The sequence below is a fragment of the Cavia porcellus genome, unplaced genomic scaffold (genome assembly GCF_034190915.1).
Source record: "Cavia porcellus strain 051 isolate PalLab524CR breed Dunkin Hartley unplaced genomic scaffold, mCavPor4.1 scaffold_30, whole genome shotgun sequence".
Classification (NCBI taxonomy): domain Eukaryota; kingdom Metazoa; phylum Chordata; class Mammalia; order Rodentia; family Caviidae; genus Cavia; species Cavia porcellus.
The window spans coordinates 19324005-19342613 of NW_026947513.1; the positions used below are offsets into that span (position 1 = coordinate 19324005).

The following is an 18609-nucleotide window of genomic DNA, read 5'->3' on the forward strand; positions in this document are numbered from 1 at the left end:
TGCAGGGGGTCCATTCTTACACTCCCCGCCTGTTGCCACTTGTTTTCACCCTGGACCTTTTACCATCTTTTAATACACTATGACATTACCTTTGTTGATTGTTTCTCTCCCTTTCTCTTAAAATGTAGGAAGGGTTTGCATGTCTTGTACACTGAGCTGTCTTGAGAATCTAGAGCAGTTAGCCTAGTACTTATTAGGCACACATTTGTATTTGTGCATTGAATAAATTAATGGATAAAAAATTCTCTGAAGAAGGAAACTGAGTGACCAGTAAATATTTGAAAAAAAATCTTACACAATGCTGGTGGGTATCTAAACTGGTACAGTGCTTTGGAGAACAATTTGGCAAACTTTATGACTCAGCAGTGACACTTTTAAGGAGGAAGCAGAATGGAATTAGAAAGCAACACAAAAGGAGCTTCATTTATTATTTGTATCACACTTTTTACTTTTAAAACTGAATAAAGTAAACTCATATAAGTGTGCCAACATAGAAATATCTTCAAGACTATGATTAAGTGAAAAAAAAGCTTCATGCTTCAAAAATTATATATATGTTTATAATTTACTTATATTCAATTGTCAAAAATCCTGCAGAGACAGCTAATATACTATATCATAACAATATTATAGCTATGTAGTATTATAACATAAATGTTATGGTTTTACAATAAAGTACATAGTATATTATGATAAAATGCCAAAAATTAACAATACCTTGATAAACCATTTACAAATATATCTATTCATTACAATTAAACTTTTAAAAGAATAGCTAAGATTATTTTCCAAAATTATAAATACAAGTGACCTTTACCTTTTTCCTTTTTTTATGTAGTCAATTTTAATACTGTGGGCTTGTGCCTTGTTTGCTGAATGTTGTACAACAGTATTTGAGAATTGAGCAGGTAAATCATTTACCTCAGCAGAAAATTTTCGGTAATGGTAATTTATTATTCAAAGAAAGGAAGCAGAGCATAAAGCAATTTGTCAAACTTAAAATGCATTTCTCAGTACCATGTACTTTCCATGGGTAATCAATTTTAAAAAAGAAGGTGATAAAGCATTTATTAATGAACATCAACTTGAATGTGGTTATTGATTTTTTTCACCCTCTCACATTGTCAGATTGGTGCTCTCCTCTGTCTCAGATTATTTTGCTGCCATGTTTACTAATGATGTCAGAGAAGCAAGACAAGAAGAAATAAAACTGGAAGGTGTAGAGCCAAACTCATTATGGTCCTTGATTCAGTATGCATATACAGGTAATGTAAGGCTGAACATGTAAATTAAAACCTCTTGTATTTACATTATGCTATTAGATTTCAAATTTTTGCTTTTAATAAAACTGTTAATCTGCTATTTTTATCACCACCCCTGGTGATATCTAAATAGATTAAAAACTCCATACTAAAACATTTAAAGTAATTCTCATAATGAAGCTTTTGAATGGTAGTTTAAAATATTAGTATAATAACTAGATGAATTATGTTATACAATTAGAATTTTGCATTTAAAATGGAGCTATATATAGCAGACACAAGTTTCTAACTAATACATCATTTAAAAATTCTGAAAATAAGTTTTTTATTTTAATACCAGTCATAAAGAGCTAATAATTTTTTCCCATACTTAATACTTTTCTTCATTTTGAAATGTCTTAAACTTTCTTGGTCTGCAGTGCATTTAATGAGCTCTTATTTAGAAATGTTACTGTTAACATCAGGTATTGTATGAAATAAGGTTCATGTAGTTCCATAAGTTAATGGAATTTCTTTTTATCATTAAGGCCGCCTTGAATTAAAAGAAGATAATATTGAGTGCCTGTTATCTACAGCCTGCCTCCTTCAGCTTTCACAGGTTGTGGAGGCATGCTGTAAGTTTTTAATGAAACAGCTTCACCCATCCAACTGTCTTGGAATCCGTTCTTTTGCTGATGCCCAAGGCTGTACAGATTTGCACAAAGTGGCTCACAATTATACTATGGTATGTATTTGAAAAGCAAGAAGTCATGTCCTTTTCACTTGCTTCCTTGTTGTTGTTTGATTCTGACTTATCTAAAGTTGCTATTGTTGTGTGGCTTATTACAAGTTTTGAGGTTCAGGCTATAGTGTAGTGTGAGTTAGACGAAAACACTAAGCGATATTTCTCCAGGCTGTATGTGTGAAGTCCTGTTACTATGGTCACTAAGAAGCAGAGAAGTAGTCTGGGACTGGTGCCGTCAAGATTTTCAGATCTGCTGCTTTTTAAAGGAGGACATCCCCAAACAGTTTACTTTACAACACATAGATTAATTTCAGAATTGTTCAGATTCACTGATGGAAATTAGGGATAGTGGTCGTATTGTATTGGTACAGTGCTAAAACAAATGATAAGAGGTTGGATGGAAGACATTTATTAAGGATGACTGATTATATGCAAAAAGTGTTTGCAACCATGTAGAACAATGTTATTATTAATAACACCAAACTGTGCTCAAAATAAATCAGTAGAGAAGCCACTGATTCAGTAGCTTGGGCTATAATGGGACTCAGATTCATCTAGAATAACAAGAAAGTAAAGGTATGTGAGGTCACATTGTTAGGACATCATGGTCTTAACAATAGAAGGATATGGAAAAGAAAGGGTACATAGATTTTTAAGAAATGACCATCTGGCACATTCCTGTAGGGTAATGATTTCAATACTGATGCTTTAAATGCTCTAGGTAAGGCAATATAGCTTCTAAGGAAAAGAAGAATATGAACATTCACTTGCATGTATGCATTTATGTATATTATTAATTTTACCAAGATTTAAGAAATACCATTTTTGTCTGTTCTGTTCTATCCTCCATGCTTTCACTGTCCCATTGAGTTGGTTTATCCACGAAGATGACAATGCTTTAGGGAATCTTTTTTCCTTTTCTTTTTGAGACAGGGTCTTCCTATGTAATTCAGACTGGCCTTGAACTCCCAATAATCCTTCTTCCTCAGCCTCCTAAGAGCTGGGGGTGCAGGCCTGGGACACCTTGTACAGCAAAGGAATCTTTGGTTAAACCAGAGAGATTTGGCCAAGTGCAATGGTGCACTCCTATTATCGCAGCACCCAAATGGCTGAGAGAGAACAATCACTACAAGCTTCAGACCAGCCTGGGTTATATCATGAGTTCAAGGCAGCCTGGACTATATAAAAAGACCTTGTGTCAGAGAGAGGATTGAGATAGGGGTGGAGGGTTGGGAAAGTTTTAAGAATAGGTACATACTTCCACACTACTGGGAAAATTCTTTCTATTTACTTCACAAGCTTGGTATGAGGACTAAATATTGACCAAGGTTAAGATCAAAATAGTGATTAGCAATCACATCCAGTTACTAGATATCCTCATATGATTGTAATTATCATCACATAAATTTACTATATTCAACACAGTAGGGATTTATATAAAGAAACAGAAGCCTGCATAGAAAACTACACCTTTATGGTTTGTGTTCTATCCCTGTGGGGATCGCTTCACAGAGCTTCAAGTGAAAAAATAAGAGCTTGTGCAGCAGGATGATAATATACAGACTCAGGAAGAGGGTAGGCTAATATTTTTTAAATATCCTTTGAAACCCTCCCCATCTTTATCCTCCTTTATAGAGTTCTTATTTTGATATACACTTGCAGTTTCAAGTATCTTTTGGAATAAGATGAAAATAAATGCATAAAATAGAGCTGGATTTTTTTCTTTCTAATAAGTTCATAATTTAAGAAATATGCCTTTCCTATGTTGGAGTTTTATTTGTGTGAAAACATTTGTATGCATTTAGGTCACTCCTGTTGTTTACAGTAGAGGCATGATTGCTGCTTTAAGGCTTAGACACAAATTAAATTTAAATTAGCTAGATGTTTTTAAAGCTATTTTCATAGCCAATTAGTTGTGCTAGATTTTTCTCCTCAAGGTCATTATTTAATGTAACTTAGTTTCAATAGACAAAATGGAATTCTAATAACAATAAGTAATTTAGAGGCAAATTGTCTGATTTGAATTGTTGCTATGGGAACTGAATAAAAATGTATAACAAAATTCAATCTTCAATTTAAATAAATCCCTCAGTAATTTAATTTGCTTAAAACTATTTCAAAGGGGGAAAGGACATAAAGTTAACAAGTGTTCAGTAGCATGATATTGTATCATAAAATGGATTTAAAATATGGGGTAAGAATTATGCTCTGCCACTGAATTCCATCAGTAAATGATGCTTGTACTGAGCATGTCTGATACAGGACAGAAAGGAGGAAAGAATAGAGTCCCTTCTCAGGATTCTAGAGTCAGGAAACTTTGGGTCTGTTTTTCACTGCCACTGAACATGCCTGGAGCAAGTCATATAACCTCTTAAAAAGTAGCGTAAGAATCGTTCTTTCATTACACTTACATAATATCATTATGGATCTATGGCACAACTATAAACATTTAAAAATTCAGAAATTTATCTCTCAGTTTAGAAAACATAATTTTGAATTCTGCTAAAATAACTGCTTCAAAACCAAATCAATATTGTACTTTCAAAAAAACTTTGTATTGGGCAAGTGATATAGCTCAGCAGCACAAGCACATGCCTGACAAGTACAAGGTCCTGAGCTTGATTTCCAGTTCCAGTACCAAAAAAAAAACTGTGTATATAAACTAGAATTCAGTAATATTTTCTAATTTGTGGGAAATAGATACATTCATCAAGTGAATGTTTATAATAATTTTCTTACTGATGAAATACAGTTAATGCCATTTGAAAGTGCAGCAGCAGTTACACTAGTACTGTATAAATATGTTGATTATATCTATGCCATACCTTTACACAACTAGAAATGTATGTTTTAACTTTCACAATCTTACATAGCATTCTGTAATTTTTTTTTTTTTTTTTTTTTTTTTTTTTTTTGGTACTGATTCCTAATAGAACTCAGGACCTTGCTCTTGCCAGGCAGGCTCTATAATAAATATTTTTATATAGCTATGTTATCTTTGTCCTTAAGATTTATATTGTCTTTAACAATCCATTGAGTTGCAGCCTTCTTTGGTTAGAGATTTAAGCTATTTCCTAGATTATACTGTTATAAATAATAATCAAAGAAGCATTGTTAGGTATTCACCTTTGTTTTCTACTTATGAAGTATTTACTAAAGGTTAAACCACAAGTGGAATAACTGGATTGAGAGTTTTGACATTTTTATATCTCTTGTTATATACTACCAAGTTATTTTTAATGCCAGTGTACAACTGAGTATAATTTGCTTGAAGCCATTCCAGCATTGATATTTTTATTAAAATATATTTCTGAAAATAAAAATCAGTCATTTAAAATAGATTCATTTGGGTATCAAATCATCATGAGTTAGAACGATTGAATTTAATTATTCGTGAATTTCCCTTTTAACAATTTCTGCTGAAATGAATGTCAACCGAATAGATAGTTTAGATCAGTACTTCACTGGAGTTACACAGGCTAAACAAAGTATGATTCTCATTTTAATACAGAAGATAGTTATTGACAGATCTTATCTCTAGCTCTAATTTAAACAGTCTTAGCTGTTTTACTAAAACTCTACATGCTGAAACAGGAATAGTACATTAGGAAGTATAAGAAAAACATTAAAGAACTATGGCTAGCATGTGCATTTTTACTTAAAAATATAAATTAACTATTCATCCAGATTTGTGACCTTCAAATCAGAGGATACAACTTCCTTTTCTCCAGATTATTTAGCGTGAGAACCTATTATGGTCATCTCACACCTGAAGGCATTTCTAGCTCCCATTTCAAATTACAGAGGGCTTGCTTGTAGTATGCAGCTAGGACTGAGTCATCCTCGACCTAAGGTCCTGATCCTTGTGCATTGTAAGTTAATACTTTTGCTTATTATTTTCCCCACTGTGGAGCTGAAATAACTTTGTATATAAGTCTGATTAGAAGATACGAAAATTTTCAGACCAGAGCTAAAATTCTGGTGATCTTATAAATAACATTAAAATAATTTTAATGGCCAAATTATTTTTAGAATGACCTTGAGGTCAAATCAGCCTCCCAGGCAAGGTATGAGAAAACCATATCTAAAATATCCTTGGGAAGTCTGACCAGTTTGGAAGTGCTTTCTGGATAAGCAAAATGCCTTGAAACTCACCCAGGTTATTTGGCTTCACTGTTGTCTGAATTCTTCAGCAACCACAGATCCAAATTAACTTCTGTTGTTAGAACATTATGACTCTCAGTATCTAATTCTTTTTTTTCTATCTTCTTTCAAAAAACTTGATAGAACTGTTCTCTGACTTGGGCAAAACAATACTTAAATATCAATACTTAAAAATGTGAATAATATAAGACTTTGATTTTACTTAAGTTTAGCAACGTGATTGTAGTTTAAAGGCTTCTTTCTGCTATTTCTTTTCTGCTAGGTGGTAATACATTGTAAGGTATAAAATATAAATTTTCTGCGGGTTATTTAGTGCAAAAAAGGTTCCTGTTAAGTAAACTATAATGACTAAAAGGTACAGTACTATTCATTGTTACTTTTTTCCCTCTAGGAACATTTCATGGAAGTAATTCGAAACCAGGAGTTTGTATTACTACCAGCCAGCGAAATTGCAAAGCTTCTGGCCAGTGATGACATGAACATTCCTAATGAGGAGACAATATTGAATGCACTTCTCACTTGGGTCCGTCATGATTTGGAGCAGAGACGAAAAGATCTTAGTAAACTTTTAGCTTATATTAGGCTACCTCTTCTTGCACCACAAGTAAGTAATAGGTACTTGTTTGTAGAGGTTTTTTTTCCTTACTGTATCAAAGTAACTTTTACACATATCTGTATAAAATATATAGGTGGAGGCTGGGTATGATGGTACACACCTGTAATCCCAGTACTCAGAAGGCTGAGGCAGGAGAATCGTTGAAATTTCAAGACCAGCCTGGACTACAAAGTGAGCTCAAAGCCACCATAAACTGCATAGTGAGACTCTGTCTCAAAACAAAAATCTATCTATCTATCTATCTATCTATCTATCTATATATCTATATATGTGTGTGTGTGTATATATATATATATATATATATATATATATATATATAGAGAGAGAGAGAGAGAGAGAGAGAGAGAGCACAAGCGAGAAAAAGGGAGAATATGAGAGAATTCTGCCTGTATTTTCACTTCAAAGTAGCTGGCTACCTAAACTGCATCAGTTATATTTCTGATTCTTTTTTTTTTTTAAAGGGAATGGGGATGGTGTAGACCTTCATTTTTTGTTTTTTTACTTGTTTGTTTATTTATTTGTGGGTACCAGGAATGGACTCAGGACTTCATGCTTGCCAGGCAGGCGCTGTGCCCCTGAGCTATATCCCTAGCCCACATTTCTGATTTTGGACTAATAACTTCATCTGACTCAGCTACAAATCTATCCTTCCAATTGGAAGAACTTGGTAATAAAAGGAACAGTGGTTTCTGGGAATGAGAAAATTTAGATCAGCTTGTTTGCCACACTAAGCACTGGATTCTGGTGATATATAAATTAACCAATATTTTAATAATTCCAGCTCTGACATGTTAAAACACTGTGACTAGCCATAGTCACACACTTCAGTTTCTTCATCTGTCAAATAGAGATAATATCCTTTCTGACTGTCACATGGGATCATTATGAGGGTCAGAAATATACTCTGTGAAATGAAATGTGCTATAAATAATATGATTATTTAAAAATGAAGTGATACCTAGTTGATATATTTGAGGCAGTCAATTTTCACTGGAATATACAAAGATTTTCCCATATTCTTTGCTATCTATTGAAAGGCCTTGAATAAAAAGGCCTCAAAAACACAGACAGCATGATTTGTCCTGTTCAAGGCCAGACTCTTTTTTTTTAAATGCTATAAATATTACTTTATTTGTATTAATCTTGAGGACAATATATTATTTCCTGGTATTGTGAGCAAAATTTAGTTTGCACTGTATCTTATAGAAACAAAAAAATTGAATACTGATGTGTTCTAACAACTCCATCTTTAGAGTATTGTATGAATACATACTGAAACTATATGAACTGATGGACATTCAAGAATATGGACATTCAAGAAAAATAATACAATATTTCTTTTGAAATCCAAAAGGGTTATGGCTTTACTGCAACATAGGAGAATTTTCTTCTTACTGTTTTTCATATGAAAGGAAAATGAAATGCAAAAAAATCCTATTAGATGTAGAACAGAATCTATACAGTTAAGTAACCTGTTAATTTACTTCAGTTCTGCAGTTTCAAGTATTTATGATACTATATTTGCCTCTTGGAGACCTTTAAAATTCCTGTTATCGAGAGTACTGATGACAGTCATATCCTTAAATTCTTACAGTTGAAAGGCACTTTGGAGATCATTTAGTCCAACACCTTTGGTATAAATGAAGTAACAGAGCAAAGAAAGTAAAACTGTATGTTCAGAGTCACTATGTGGTTACAAAAAAATTCCTGTCCTTCTACACTGTTCTTCTTTGCTACTTGAAATAGAAATCATAGAAGTAAAGAGAGGCAAGATGGAACTTGAACACAAGTGCAGTTCTGTGTCTTTTCTTCTAGACCATTCTGTTTCTTGACTAGTACTATGTCTGAATTGCTGAATGAGGAGGGACCTCAGGTGAAGGAAAAGATAGATTAAAAACTAAGTGTGGTTACAATATGAAGGGTACGATAGATGAAGTAAAAGTGTAGGAGTATCCTTCCCCCAAAAAAGCTGATGACCAAGAAGGAGGGAGAACTTTCAGAAGTTCCACCTGACCTGCCATGGTTTAGTCACAATGAAGGAACATGATATTAAGCAAACTGCACCTTGTTATTGAGTCATGAGTCATGAGTAAATATATCATATTCTGGAATTTGAAGGTAATTTGCATGGCTAGCATGTAGAATAAAAGGAATGATGTCCAGAGGTACATTTGAAGAAAGAAATGAACCAAATCATGAAGAAATTCTAGGTATGCCAAGGAGGTTGAGTTTCACTAAAAGCGATAAGAAGACTGATGGATTTTATAACACGGGAATGCTATAACTATAATTTTATTTTGTAAAAATGACTGTATTGTGGAGAAAAGACCAGAAGGATCAAAACTAGACCCATTGGGAAGGCTGTTGGGAGTTCATCCATGTAAAGTGGGCCTCTGTGGTGAAGCCAGAAAGAAATTACCAGGTTCAAGAACTGCCTAGAAGATCAAAGGGGCACAGCTTAATGGCTGACTGAATGGTGGAGAATACAAATTCTAAGCTGGGCCCAGAATGATTCTGATTCGTACAGCTAGAGTAGTGTTGTCATCTGAAACAAAGGATCCAGCGATGAGTTGGGACATGGAAAAGAAAAAATTGTGCTTTTGGCACCTTTAATGTTAAAGTCTAAGGAAAAAATTGAAGCACTGTTATTTAAGCTGTTGAAGCCAAAAGCAAGAGAATGACACTGAACAATGAGAATCCAAGAATGCTAAGGTCGAATCCCTAGGGTATTTTAATGTTTAGTGGCTGTTTGCGCACGTTGATTTCAAGTTCAAGAAGGAGTAAGTGTTAGAATCATCAGATGCTATAGAAAACATTAGTAGGATAGTAGGATAAGGAGGAAAAGTTCATTCCATTAGCCCAGTGGTTCTCAAAGTATGAGATGAGCAACACTTGCAAGCTTATTTGAAATGCAGATTTTGGGGCCTCTACCCAAAACTACTGAATCTAGAACTGTGATGTTGTACCTAGTCACTTATGATGTAATGAATCTGCAGTGGCTTTAATGCACCCTCAACTTTGAGAACCATTGTCCACAAAGAGTAGTGGTGATGGAAAAGGTGAATGTACATTGAATTGGCCACATAGCCTAGTATTTAAACAGCTACTTCCCCTCTGAGCAGTGATTTTCTTTACCACAGTGATGAATTGTGCTGTAATATTGTGGCACTTAAAGATAACTGGCAGTGTTTTGTTTTGATTCTTAATAAAAATGAAGGACATGGTTGCATAATTAGTTAACAAGTAATATCAACTAAAAAGCTACTAAAATCATCAAAAAAATGTTGGATTGTGTTCTGTTACATCTTAAAAGGTAGGAAAATATGACTGTTGTTAAAATTGTCTAATGCCTGTAAAATAATGACTAACATTTTTTAAACTGACTTTGGTTCTGGTAACCTGGATAATTTATTTTTGTGAGGTAGTTTATTTTATATCAGCTAACAGAGTTTTCGCTGCTCTGTTGGTGTGAAAAATCTATTTAGCCTAGCTTGAAAAGATTTAACTTGTGTGTGGTACCTTTTCATAGTGTTTCCAACAGTAGGTCTTTAAAATAGTGTAGAAAATAATATATTTCATTGTAGTCCTCTACCAAATGATCATTTAAGGAGTTTTTTTTAATAACTGAAATAATTGAGAACACAAGTGTTTATGGTAATTTTATTTTACTTTTGCCTGGAGCACTATTCAAAGTTTATTCTTAGTCTAAGAAGGATGAAATGTTAACATTATCAGATACTACAAGAGAAAGTTAAATATATATTATTTTAAGACTTTTGGGTTTTTTGACTTTTTGAGATAGGATGTTGCTATGTGGTTCAGGCTGTCCTTGAGCTCACTTTGTAACCCAAGGTGGTCTTGAACTTGCAACGACCTTCCTGCCACAGCCTGCTGAGTGCTGGGATAACAGGCATATACCACCATGCCCAGTTTAAAAATCTTAACACATAAAATGTTTGTGTGTCCAACGACAGCCTGAATTGCAAGTATGTTGGTATTTACTGTGCCATTCTCAGTTCTCATTATTATTTTTTTACTAAAAGTCAGAAGCACAGAATAAATCAGTATTCACTGGTAACAGTCTTTTAGTTTACAAGTTTTGGACACCAGAATATTTTTTTAAAAGTCTGTAGAGCTCATAACTCATTCACATTCTATTTATGCTTGCATGGACAATTTTAGAGAAATAGTCATATGACAAACAAGTATGGGAGTGAAAATAAAAACTTAGAAAATGTTTCTATTCTAAATGCTTTTAATAGTTTGCTATTCTTCTGTGGTAGAGAAGGAATTTAAAAATTCCTTCCAAAATTCCATCCACCAAAAATGCAATGGTATATTAGAAAATTTGTAATTTGCGAAATTGCAAAAGTATATTAGAATATATTTTACAGATTAGTATATTAGAATCTATATTTTATAGTTCTTTCTCAGTACATTCTGAATAATTTTCTGAATGATAGCTTGTAGCTTCTATTTAATCTTACTTTTTTGATAAATCTTTTTCTCGAATTAATAGTTTTGTGTTTTTTCTGTTCTTATCTCTTTACCTAAATATTTGCCTAAGTTCTATTTATTAAGAAATTTAAAAAAACTGTCTACATGCTAAGAAATGCATTTTATTTCAAATTGTAGTTTCTGCAAAATCTCTTAAGACTTCTATATTTTTTCATATTATGTGGAAAGGACTAAAGTAAGTATAACAGAAATCATACAGATATTCAGACTAAAGGAGCCAACAGTGCATATTCACTAATGGTTTGTATGGCAAATATGATTATGTTCTGTAGGCCTGGAGAGAAATACAGGATTATGTAGACCAATTTACACTCCAACAATGTCACAAGATGTGTGTCTTACTTAAGTTTTGGGGTGTTTTGTTTTTGTGTTAGTTTGAGAAGTAGAGAGCAAGGTAGAAAGGGTAGGAAAGGCAAGAAGAGTTCCAGGTGTTGAAAATGATTCAAGTATGTTATATGTATAAATAGGTCTGCCAAAATGAAACCTATTAATCTATATAACCACTATGCACTAATAAAATATAATTTACACCAGTTGTGGTAAATCATTCCCATAATCCTAGCTACTCAGACTTCTTGAGCAATTTAGCAAGACTGTGTTTCAAAAGAAAAACACCTGGGGGTGTAGCTCAGTGGTAGAGAGCTTGTCTGGCATGTTTGAGGCCCTGAGTGCAATCCCTAGCACTTCAAAAAAACAATTTTACAGTTTTTAAAAAACATAAAAAGTGAAAAAGCAAGACACAAGAGACCACATATTTTAGCAAGGCACAAGAGGCCATATGTTATTTTGTTTACATAATATATTCAGAAAAGGCACATCTACAGAGAAAGATTAATGTTTGAGACAGATACTGTTTACTTGAAATGGATTATGTTATTTAAAATATACCTAATAAAATCATAAAGAAATACATTATCAAATACAACCCAGCAGTGTATCAAAAAGGTAATACACTTTGACCAGAAAAGTCTTTTTCTAGGCAAACAAGAGTAATTATTAGGAAATCTAAGATAATCATTATATCAGTAATTTAAAAGAAAAAAGCTATGTGGCCATGTCAATAAACTATAAAAGATACATCTTTTGCCAAAAATTTAGCAACTTTTCTTAATTTAAAATCCTTAAGTAAAATAGAACCTAAATAGATGAGTTACTCAGTACTACCAAAGTATTAAATTATTATCCTAAATAGTGAACAGTAATACCATATATAAACTCAAACCAGAAATGGAGAACTCCTTATAACCCTAATTATTATGTGAAACTGTCCATATCTGATGACAGTTAAGACTGTATGCTTAACTACTAAAGCTTAGTTAGTCACAGTAACATAGTAAGTTAAAATAGAAATATAAGATAACCAGAAGATTTTCTCTGTTCCAGCAAGACATGTACAGAATGAGAATTTAAAAATCCATTCTCATTAACAAAAAAAAAAATAGAAAATATGTGGAAAGGTTTTTTTTTTTTTTTTTTTTTTTTGAGACAAGGTCTTGCTATGCAGTTCAGGCTGAACTCACAGTGATCCTGTTGCCTCAGCTTCCTGAGTGCTGGGATTACAAGTGTGTGCCATCATGCCCAACTTGGAAAGTCATCTTAAACAGAAGGACTGTAATAAAATGTAAATTCTCCCAAAAATAATAAGGAAATTTAAGTGGTTTATTTTAGAATGCCAAGAGAATCAGAATGATGAAAGAGAATTGGATAAATATGCATTAAATTTATATGGAAAATAAAGGCCTCCAAATAGCCAAGAAAGCAATGAAAATTTACAGTAACAGGAAACACATATCACCATACCAGAAAATGCTATAAGGACACTAATGAAACAGTGTTAGAATAGAAACAGATAAATAGAACAGAAGAATCAAAAAAGCAGATCTTACATATCTTCATGTATATTTATGAGAATGTGATATGTGGCCAAGGTTCAGTTCATTGGAAAATGGAAAAGATTATTTAATAAAGAGTGTTGGTACAGAACTGGCCATCTGGAGAAAAACAAGGCTCTTTCTGTCACATTCTGTTTAAGAATTAATTTCAGGCTGGGCATGGTGGCACATGCCTGTAATCTCAGCACTCGGAAGGCTGAATGAGAAGGATTGCTGCGAGTTGAGCCAGCCTCAGTTTACAAAGTGAGTTCAAGGCCCAGCACACATACAAAGTGAGTTCAAGGGCAGCCTGAACTGTGTGAATGAGACCCTGCCTCAAAAAGACCAAAAAAATGAATTTCAAAACAACCCTAATTTTCAATGGATCAATGGCCTGAATGAAAGAAATAAAGCTCTGAAACCATGCCAGATAATCCAGGAGATTACATCCAAACAGGAGCAAAAAAAGACTAACAGAGCTGGCAATTCAGAAACACAAAAAGACACATTACCTGATGGCCTAAAAATGAAAGTATTATGAAGCAACCTCAATAGACAAATGAAAAACCTAGGAAAATTACAGTTGAATATGAAAAGATTAGGATGTGTATGTTACAAAGAACTCTTGAATGTCCCAAAGATAAGCAATTTAATAGAAAAAAAGAGGGTGACAAGTGGAATTTAAAAACTATGAATAGCAAAAATACGAAAAGCGTATGCCCACATATTAGAAAAATTCAGACTGAGGGAAAAAATGTGGCATAATTGATAAAAATAAAAAGAATTAATGTACTTATTCTTTTTTTAAAAAAGGAAATTAACACTAGTTAATATATTGCATATTGTAATCGTCAAAATAGTTGTTCACATTTCAAGTTAGGCATGAAAAAGATGGTCACAGTGAAAGTACAAGCTGTTCTTTTTGATGAACTACCAGAGAGTAGTATACTTACCTGTGTTGTATGTGTATGTATATATTTATGTTTATATTTCTTAGTGACAGTGTTGTACTTTTAACATACTGATCAAGGGTTGGGGATATAGCTCAGTGGCACAGCGCCTGCCTTGCAAGCACAAGGTCATGAGTTTGATCCCCAATACAAAAAAAAAAGGATGAAAAAGTGAAGTATCACAACTCGTCTAGAAAGCAAGCAGAAGTTTTTATATCTTTATATACACTCTTTGATCTACCTGCAGGCAGCTCAATTCCAAGGAATCTATCCCATAAAAGTAAAATTGTTATGTAAAGACTTCTGTAGAAGACTTTGTTTTATTAGCAAAAAACAAATACACAAAATGAGTGTGTATACATGTATGAATTTGTGCAAGTATGTGTATGAGTATATGTAATACAGACCGGAAAAGATCTAATTTCCATAATGAAATGGCAAAAAAATACTAATATATATCTATACATTATGAAATACTCACTTATGAAAAAGAATAAATCAAATTATACCTTTTCAGGAAGACTTGGAGATATTTTTATGAGATTTTGTTAACTAAAAATGCTAAGATGCAGCAAAACAGACAATAAAGCAAGAGTAAAAGAAGTTTATGTAACCATATCGTGCATTTGTATAAAATTAAATAGTATTTGGTGAAATGTAGGGATTTTAATATTTCTTAGAATAATCACCATATGGAGTTCTTTGCCCCTTGAGAAATTGGTATTTTATTTTTGATGGTGGTGTTTTAGAGAAGTCAGGTAAGTGCAATCTGTTTAGTCAACTCCTACTTATTATTTAATTAAAATTATGTCTAATTATAAAAATAAAGTGATTTGTAACATCTAGAAATTATGGAAAAGTAATAAAAACACTACTTTGAAAATAACATTCCTGCTTCTCACAGGATAAGCACTATTAAGATCTTAGTGAGTGCCATTAATATCCTTTGGTTTTTGTTTTTCATTGACAGTTAAAATGCAAATCTTGTAAGTTGTATATTTAAAATATTCACACTTGAGTTTTTTAAAAATATGAGGAATTTTCATTTAAAAACTGCATCACTTATTCTATTTTCTTGGCCACTCAGTGTGCACGCTTACTACTCTTTTCTAGTTCCTGGCAGATATGGAAAACAATGCACTTTTTAGGGATGACATAGAGTGTCAGAAACTCATTATGGAAGCAATGAAGTATCATTTATTACCAGAGAGACGACCCATGTTACAGAGTCCTCGAACAAAACCTAGAAAGTCAACTGTTGGTACATTATTTGCAGTCGGAGGGATGGATTCAACAAAAGGTAATGAATGATCTTTTATCTGAAGGAACAAGGAAAAAAGGAAATTTAATAAGGGATATAGACTACCAAAGAACTTTAGAGAGCCTGTTGCAATACCAGGAAAAGAAAAGTGCTAGGTGACCTCAGAATAGGAGGTGCTCAAGGAATCTTGGAAACAGGCCTCAGCTTGTAGGGGTCACTGTCTGCTCAAGGGTGGTTTAGGGATTAAGGTAAATAATGATGGGAAAAGATTATAACTTACTTTATCAATAAATTTTCATTAGTTCACGTTAATACAAATAAGCTCTTCTATACTGTAGAATGCTATTACTAAATGTAGAAAAAAAGATGCAGATAGAAAAATTTAACATTTGGCAACCATCAGAATGCAAGTTGAATATCCTTGACCTGAAAATCTGAAATCCAGAATGCTCCCAAATTAGAACGTTTTGGAGCAGATGTAAAGTTTAAAAGGTTTCAGATGTTGGAGCATTTCACAGTTTCAGGTTTTGGATGAAGGATGCGTAAACAGTGAAGTCTGTGTAAATATTCCAAACACTTCTGGTCCTAAACATTTCAAATGATTCAGTCAGAAATCACCAATGCAGGCTGAGACTAGCCATGACTTTGTGAACAGGATATTTAAAGTATTTCATGCTTACGTTAGTTACAAAGAGTAAAATAGTGTCTTTACAATGGAGAGCAGCAGTAGCACACATCTGTTCAACCTAATTATCACAGGTTACATTGCCAGCCATATGACTGAGCGGCAGCATGTTCCTCTGATGGGATGCAGTGTAAAGAACTCAGCAGCACTACTGTGGTGTGTGTGCCCAAAGTGCATAACCTGAATTTAACATGGGAATAAAAAGAAGTCTTAAGTTGAGAAGTACTCTGCAAAATAACTAGTCTGTCTGTGGCACAAAAAATGTCAGTGTTGTGAAATACAAAACTAAAGAAAAAAATTCAGACACATTTCCAGGTCACAGGAGAATAAAGAGAGATGTCAGCTATTGTAATGCATCATCTTGGATTTTCTTTTGCTATAAAGATTATAATTGAGACAAATGAATAGATCCAAATCTGTCTATAGATTAGATAATTAGCATTATAAAATATTGATTTTAGATTTGATCATTGTAGCGTGGTTATATTATTCTGAGGAAGACAGACTGAAGTATGTATTTGGAAGTATAGGGTCTATGTTGTTTCTGCAGCTTGCTCTTAAACAGTTCAGGAAAAAGCACATAAATGCATAGAAAACAAAGTGAAGCATAAACATGGAAAATCTGGCTTAAAGCATGTGGGAGTTTTTTCACTGTTTTCTTTTTTCTTGACTATGCTTGGACACCGTTTATTACTAATGATAAAAATAATAGCAGTGAAGAGCACACATGGTTTTCTGCTGGCTGCCAGGAGTTACCCCAGGCACTTGCTGTGAATTACTTCTCGGTGCGCGCTGCTTCCCACTTTGTATTCCTAACACGAATCGTTGCCGCCGCTGACACGCCTCTCCGACTTCTGCTCGTTCTACTTCTTCCTTTGCTCCCTCTGTTCTAACCTCACTGGCCTTCTTTTTCTTCTAATATGGCAAACATAACCCACGTCTAGGCTACCAATCAGGTGGGGGTTTTGTTTTTGTTTTTGACTGTCGTGCTCTATCTGCCTCAATGACGGAACTGCCCGCTCAGATCTTTCACACACCTACCAGCTGACTAATGTAACCACTCTCTGGCCACCTCTTTTTCCTACTACTTTTTATCTCCTCCTCTGAGTTATGTTTCTTTCTAGCTCCTGATACATTTGTTTTTTGATCTGTCTACCTCTTCTAAGTAAGATCCAGAAAAGCAAGCAGTTTGCTTTGTACTCTAATAAACCCAAGAGCCTGGAAAAATGCTTTGCACATAGTCAATGTTGATAAATATTTGTCAAATACGTGAAGGTTTCCTTTGCCATCTTTAATTACTTGTGTGAGTGAGGCTTTCAGTGCATCATTAATCGCATTTAAAGGTTTCTCTCTCATGTGGTATCTTTAAAGAATATAAAACCATGAGCTCTAATTGAAAGTGTTACACTGTTACTAAACTTTTAGGTTCATGAAAGCAAAGACCATAGAATCTGTCTGTAGATTTGATTTATTCTCATAATTCCAACTTGTATATATGTTTCTTTTACATTCAACTTTCAGCACAAAGTTTGATGGGTTAAAATTTCTCACCCTCTGATTATGTCTGATAGTTGATTAGAGTTATTGTACAAATATTCAAATATTCTAAGATTTTACATGGTCTAAATAATTGGCAAATATTCAGTATTTACTGTGTGCTAGGAAATGGTCTATATATTATACTGTCACTTTGAGTCAGCTCAGTCTCCACCTCACCTCAGACTTAGTGTATCCAAATATTCTCTGTCACCCAAATTTGAAAATGTAGACTCATAATTCAGTTTTCTTTCATGGACATCAACTCTAGTTCATCTAAGCAGATAAGAAATTGGAAAGTTGAGTGTAGTGTCACACATACCTGTAATAGTAGGCTGGAGGATCACCATGAGTTCAGGATCAACCTGAACTACATAGTAAGACTCTGTCTCAAAAAAAAAAAAAAAAAAAACTAAACTAAGTTGGAAGGCTGGAAGGCTGCTTCCAAAAGGGCAGGGACTGTATCTACTGCCCTTTTCATAACTCCTATTTTACCTTCTGAATTATAGGTACAAACATTAGATCAGTGCTAGGCACTAAATTTCCAGGATCTAGGAGGACAAGTGTCTGTCCTTTCAGCCTTTTGGGAGATGGGTTCCCACTTCCTGTCAAGGCTCCTATATAGTGACAAAGTCCTCAAGCACAAGAAGGAACTCAGATATTAAGTACCCAAAGGAAAGGGTTCTCATCCTCTTTTCAGATCTCAAATAAGTTACAAGTCATCCTTCATATGGGTCTTATACCCGATTCTTTAATTTACACTGCTAGTTTTCTAATTCTAGTGATAATATGCTATCACTGTACCTATCTTGATCATGTTAGTTTAGGATAAGTAGCATTCATTGTCTTGTTAATATGTGCCAGCTCTTGTAGACTCTTTGTGAGCTGAATATTAGATGTGCCTTTTTTTATAATTGAGGGTACCTCATCAACTGAGAAATGAATAAAAGTGATGTGATGTTTTTATACAGTGGAGCACTACTTACCCATAAAGAAGGATAAATTGGAGACTTTTATAAATA

At 33.6% G+C, this 18609-nt stretch overlaps 1 protein-coding gene across 3 annotated transcripts in view; it reads left to right on the forward strand.

The window, feature by feature from the left end:
• The window catches only part of Klhl5 (kelch like family member 5), a 69608-nt gene that overhangs the window by 30682 nt on the left and 20317 nt on the right, over window positions 1-18609 (forward strand). For all 3 annotated transcript variants that reach the window (XM_003471623.5, XM_023565847.2, XM_063240617.1), the window contains 4 exons: window positions 1129-1265; window positions 1790-1986; window positions 6542-6754; window positions 15219-15405. In XM_003471623.5, coding sequence (XP_003471671.3) covers window positions 1129-1265; window positions 1790-1986; window positions 6542-6754; window positions 15219-15405 — 734 coding nt within the window. The remainder of the gene's footprint in view (window positions 1-1128; window positions 1266-1789; window positions 1987-6541; window positions 6755-15218; window positions 15406-18609) is intronic.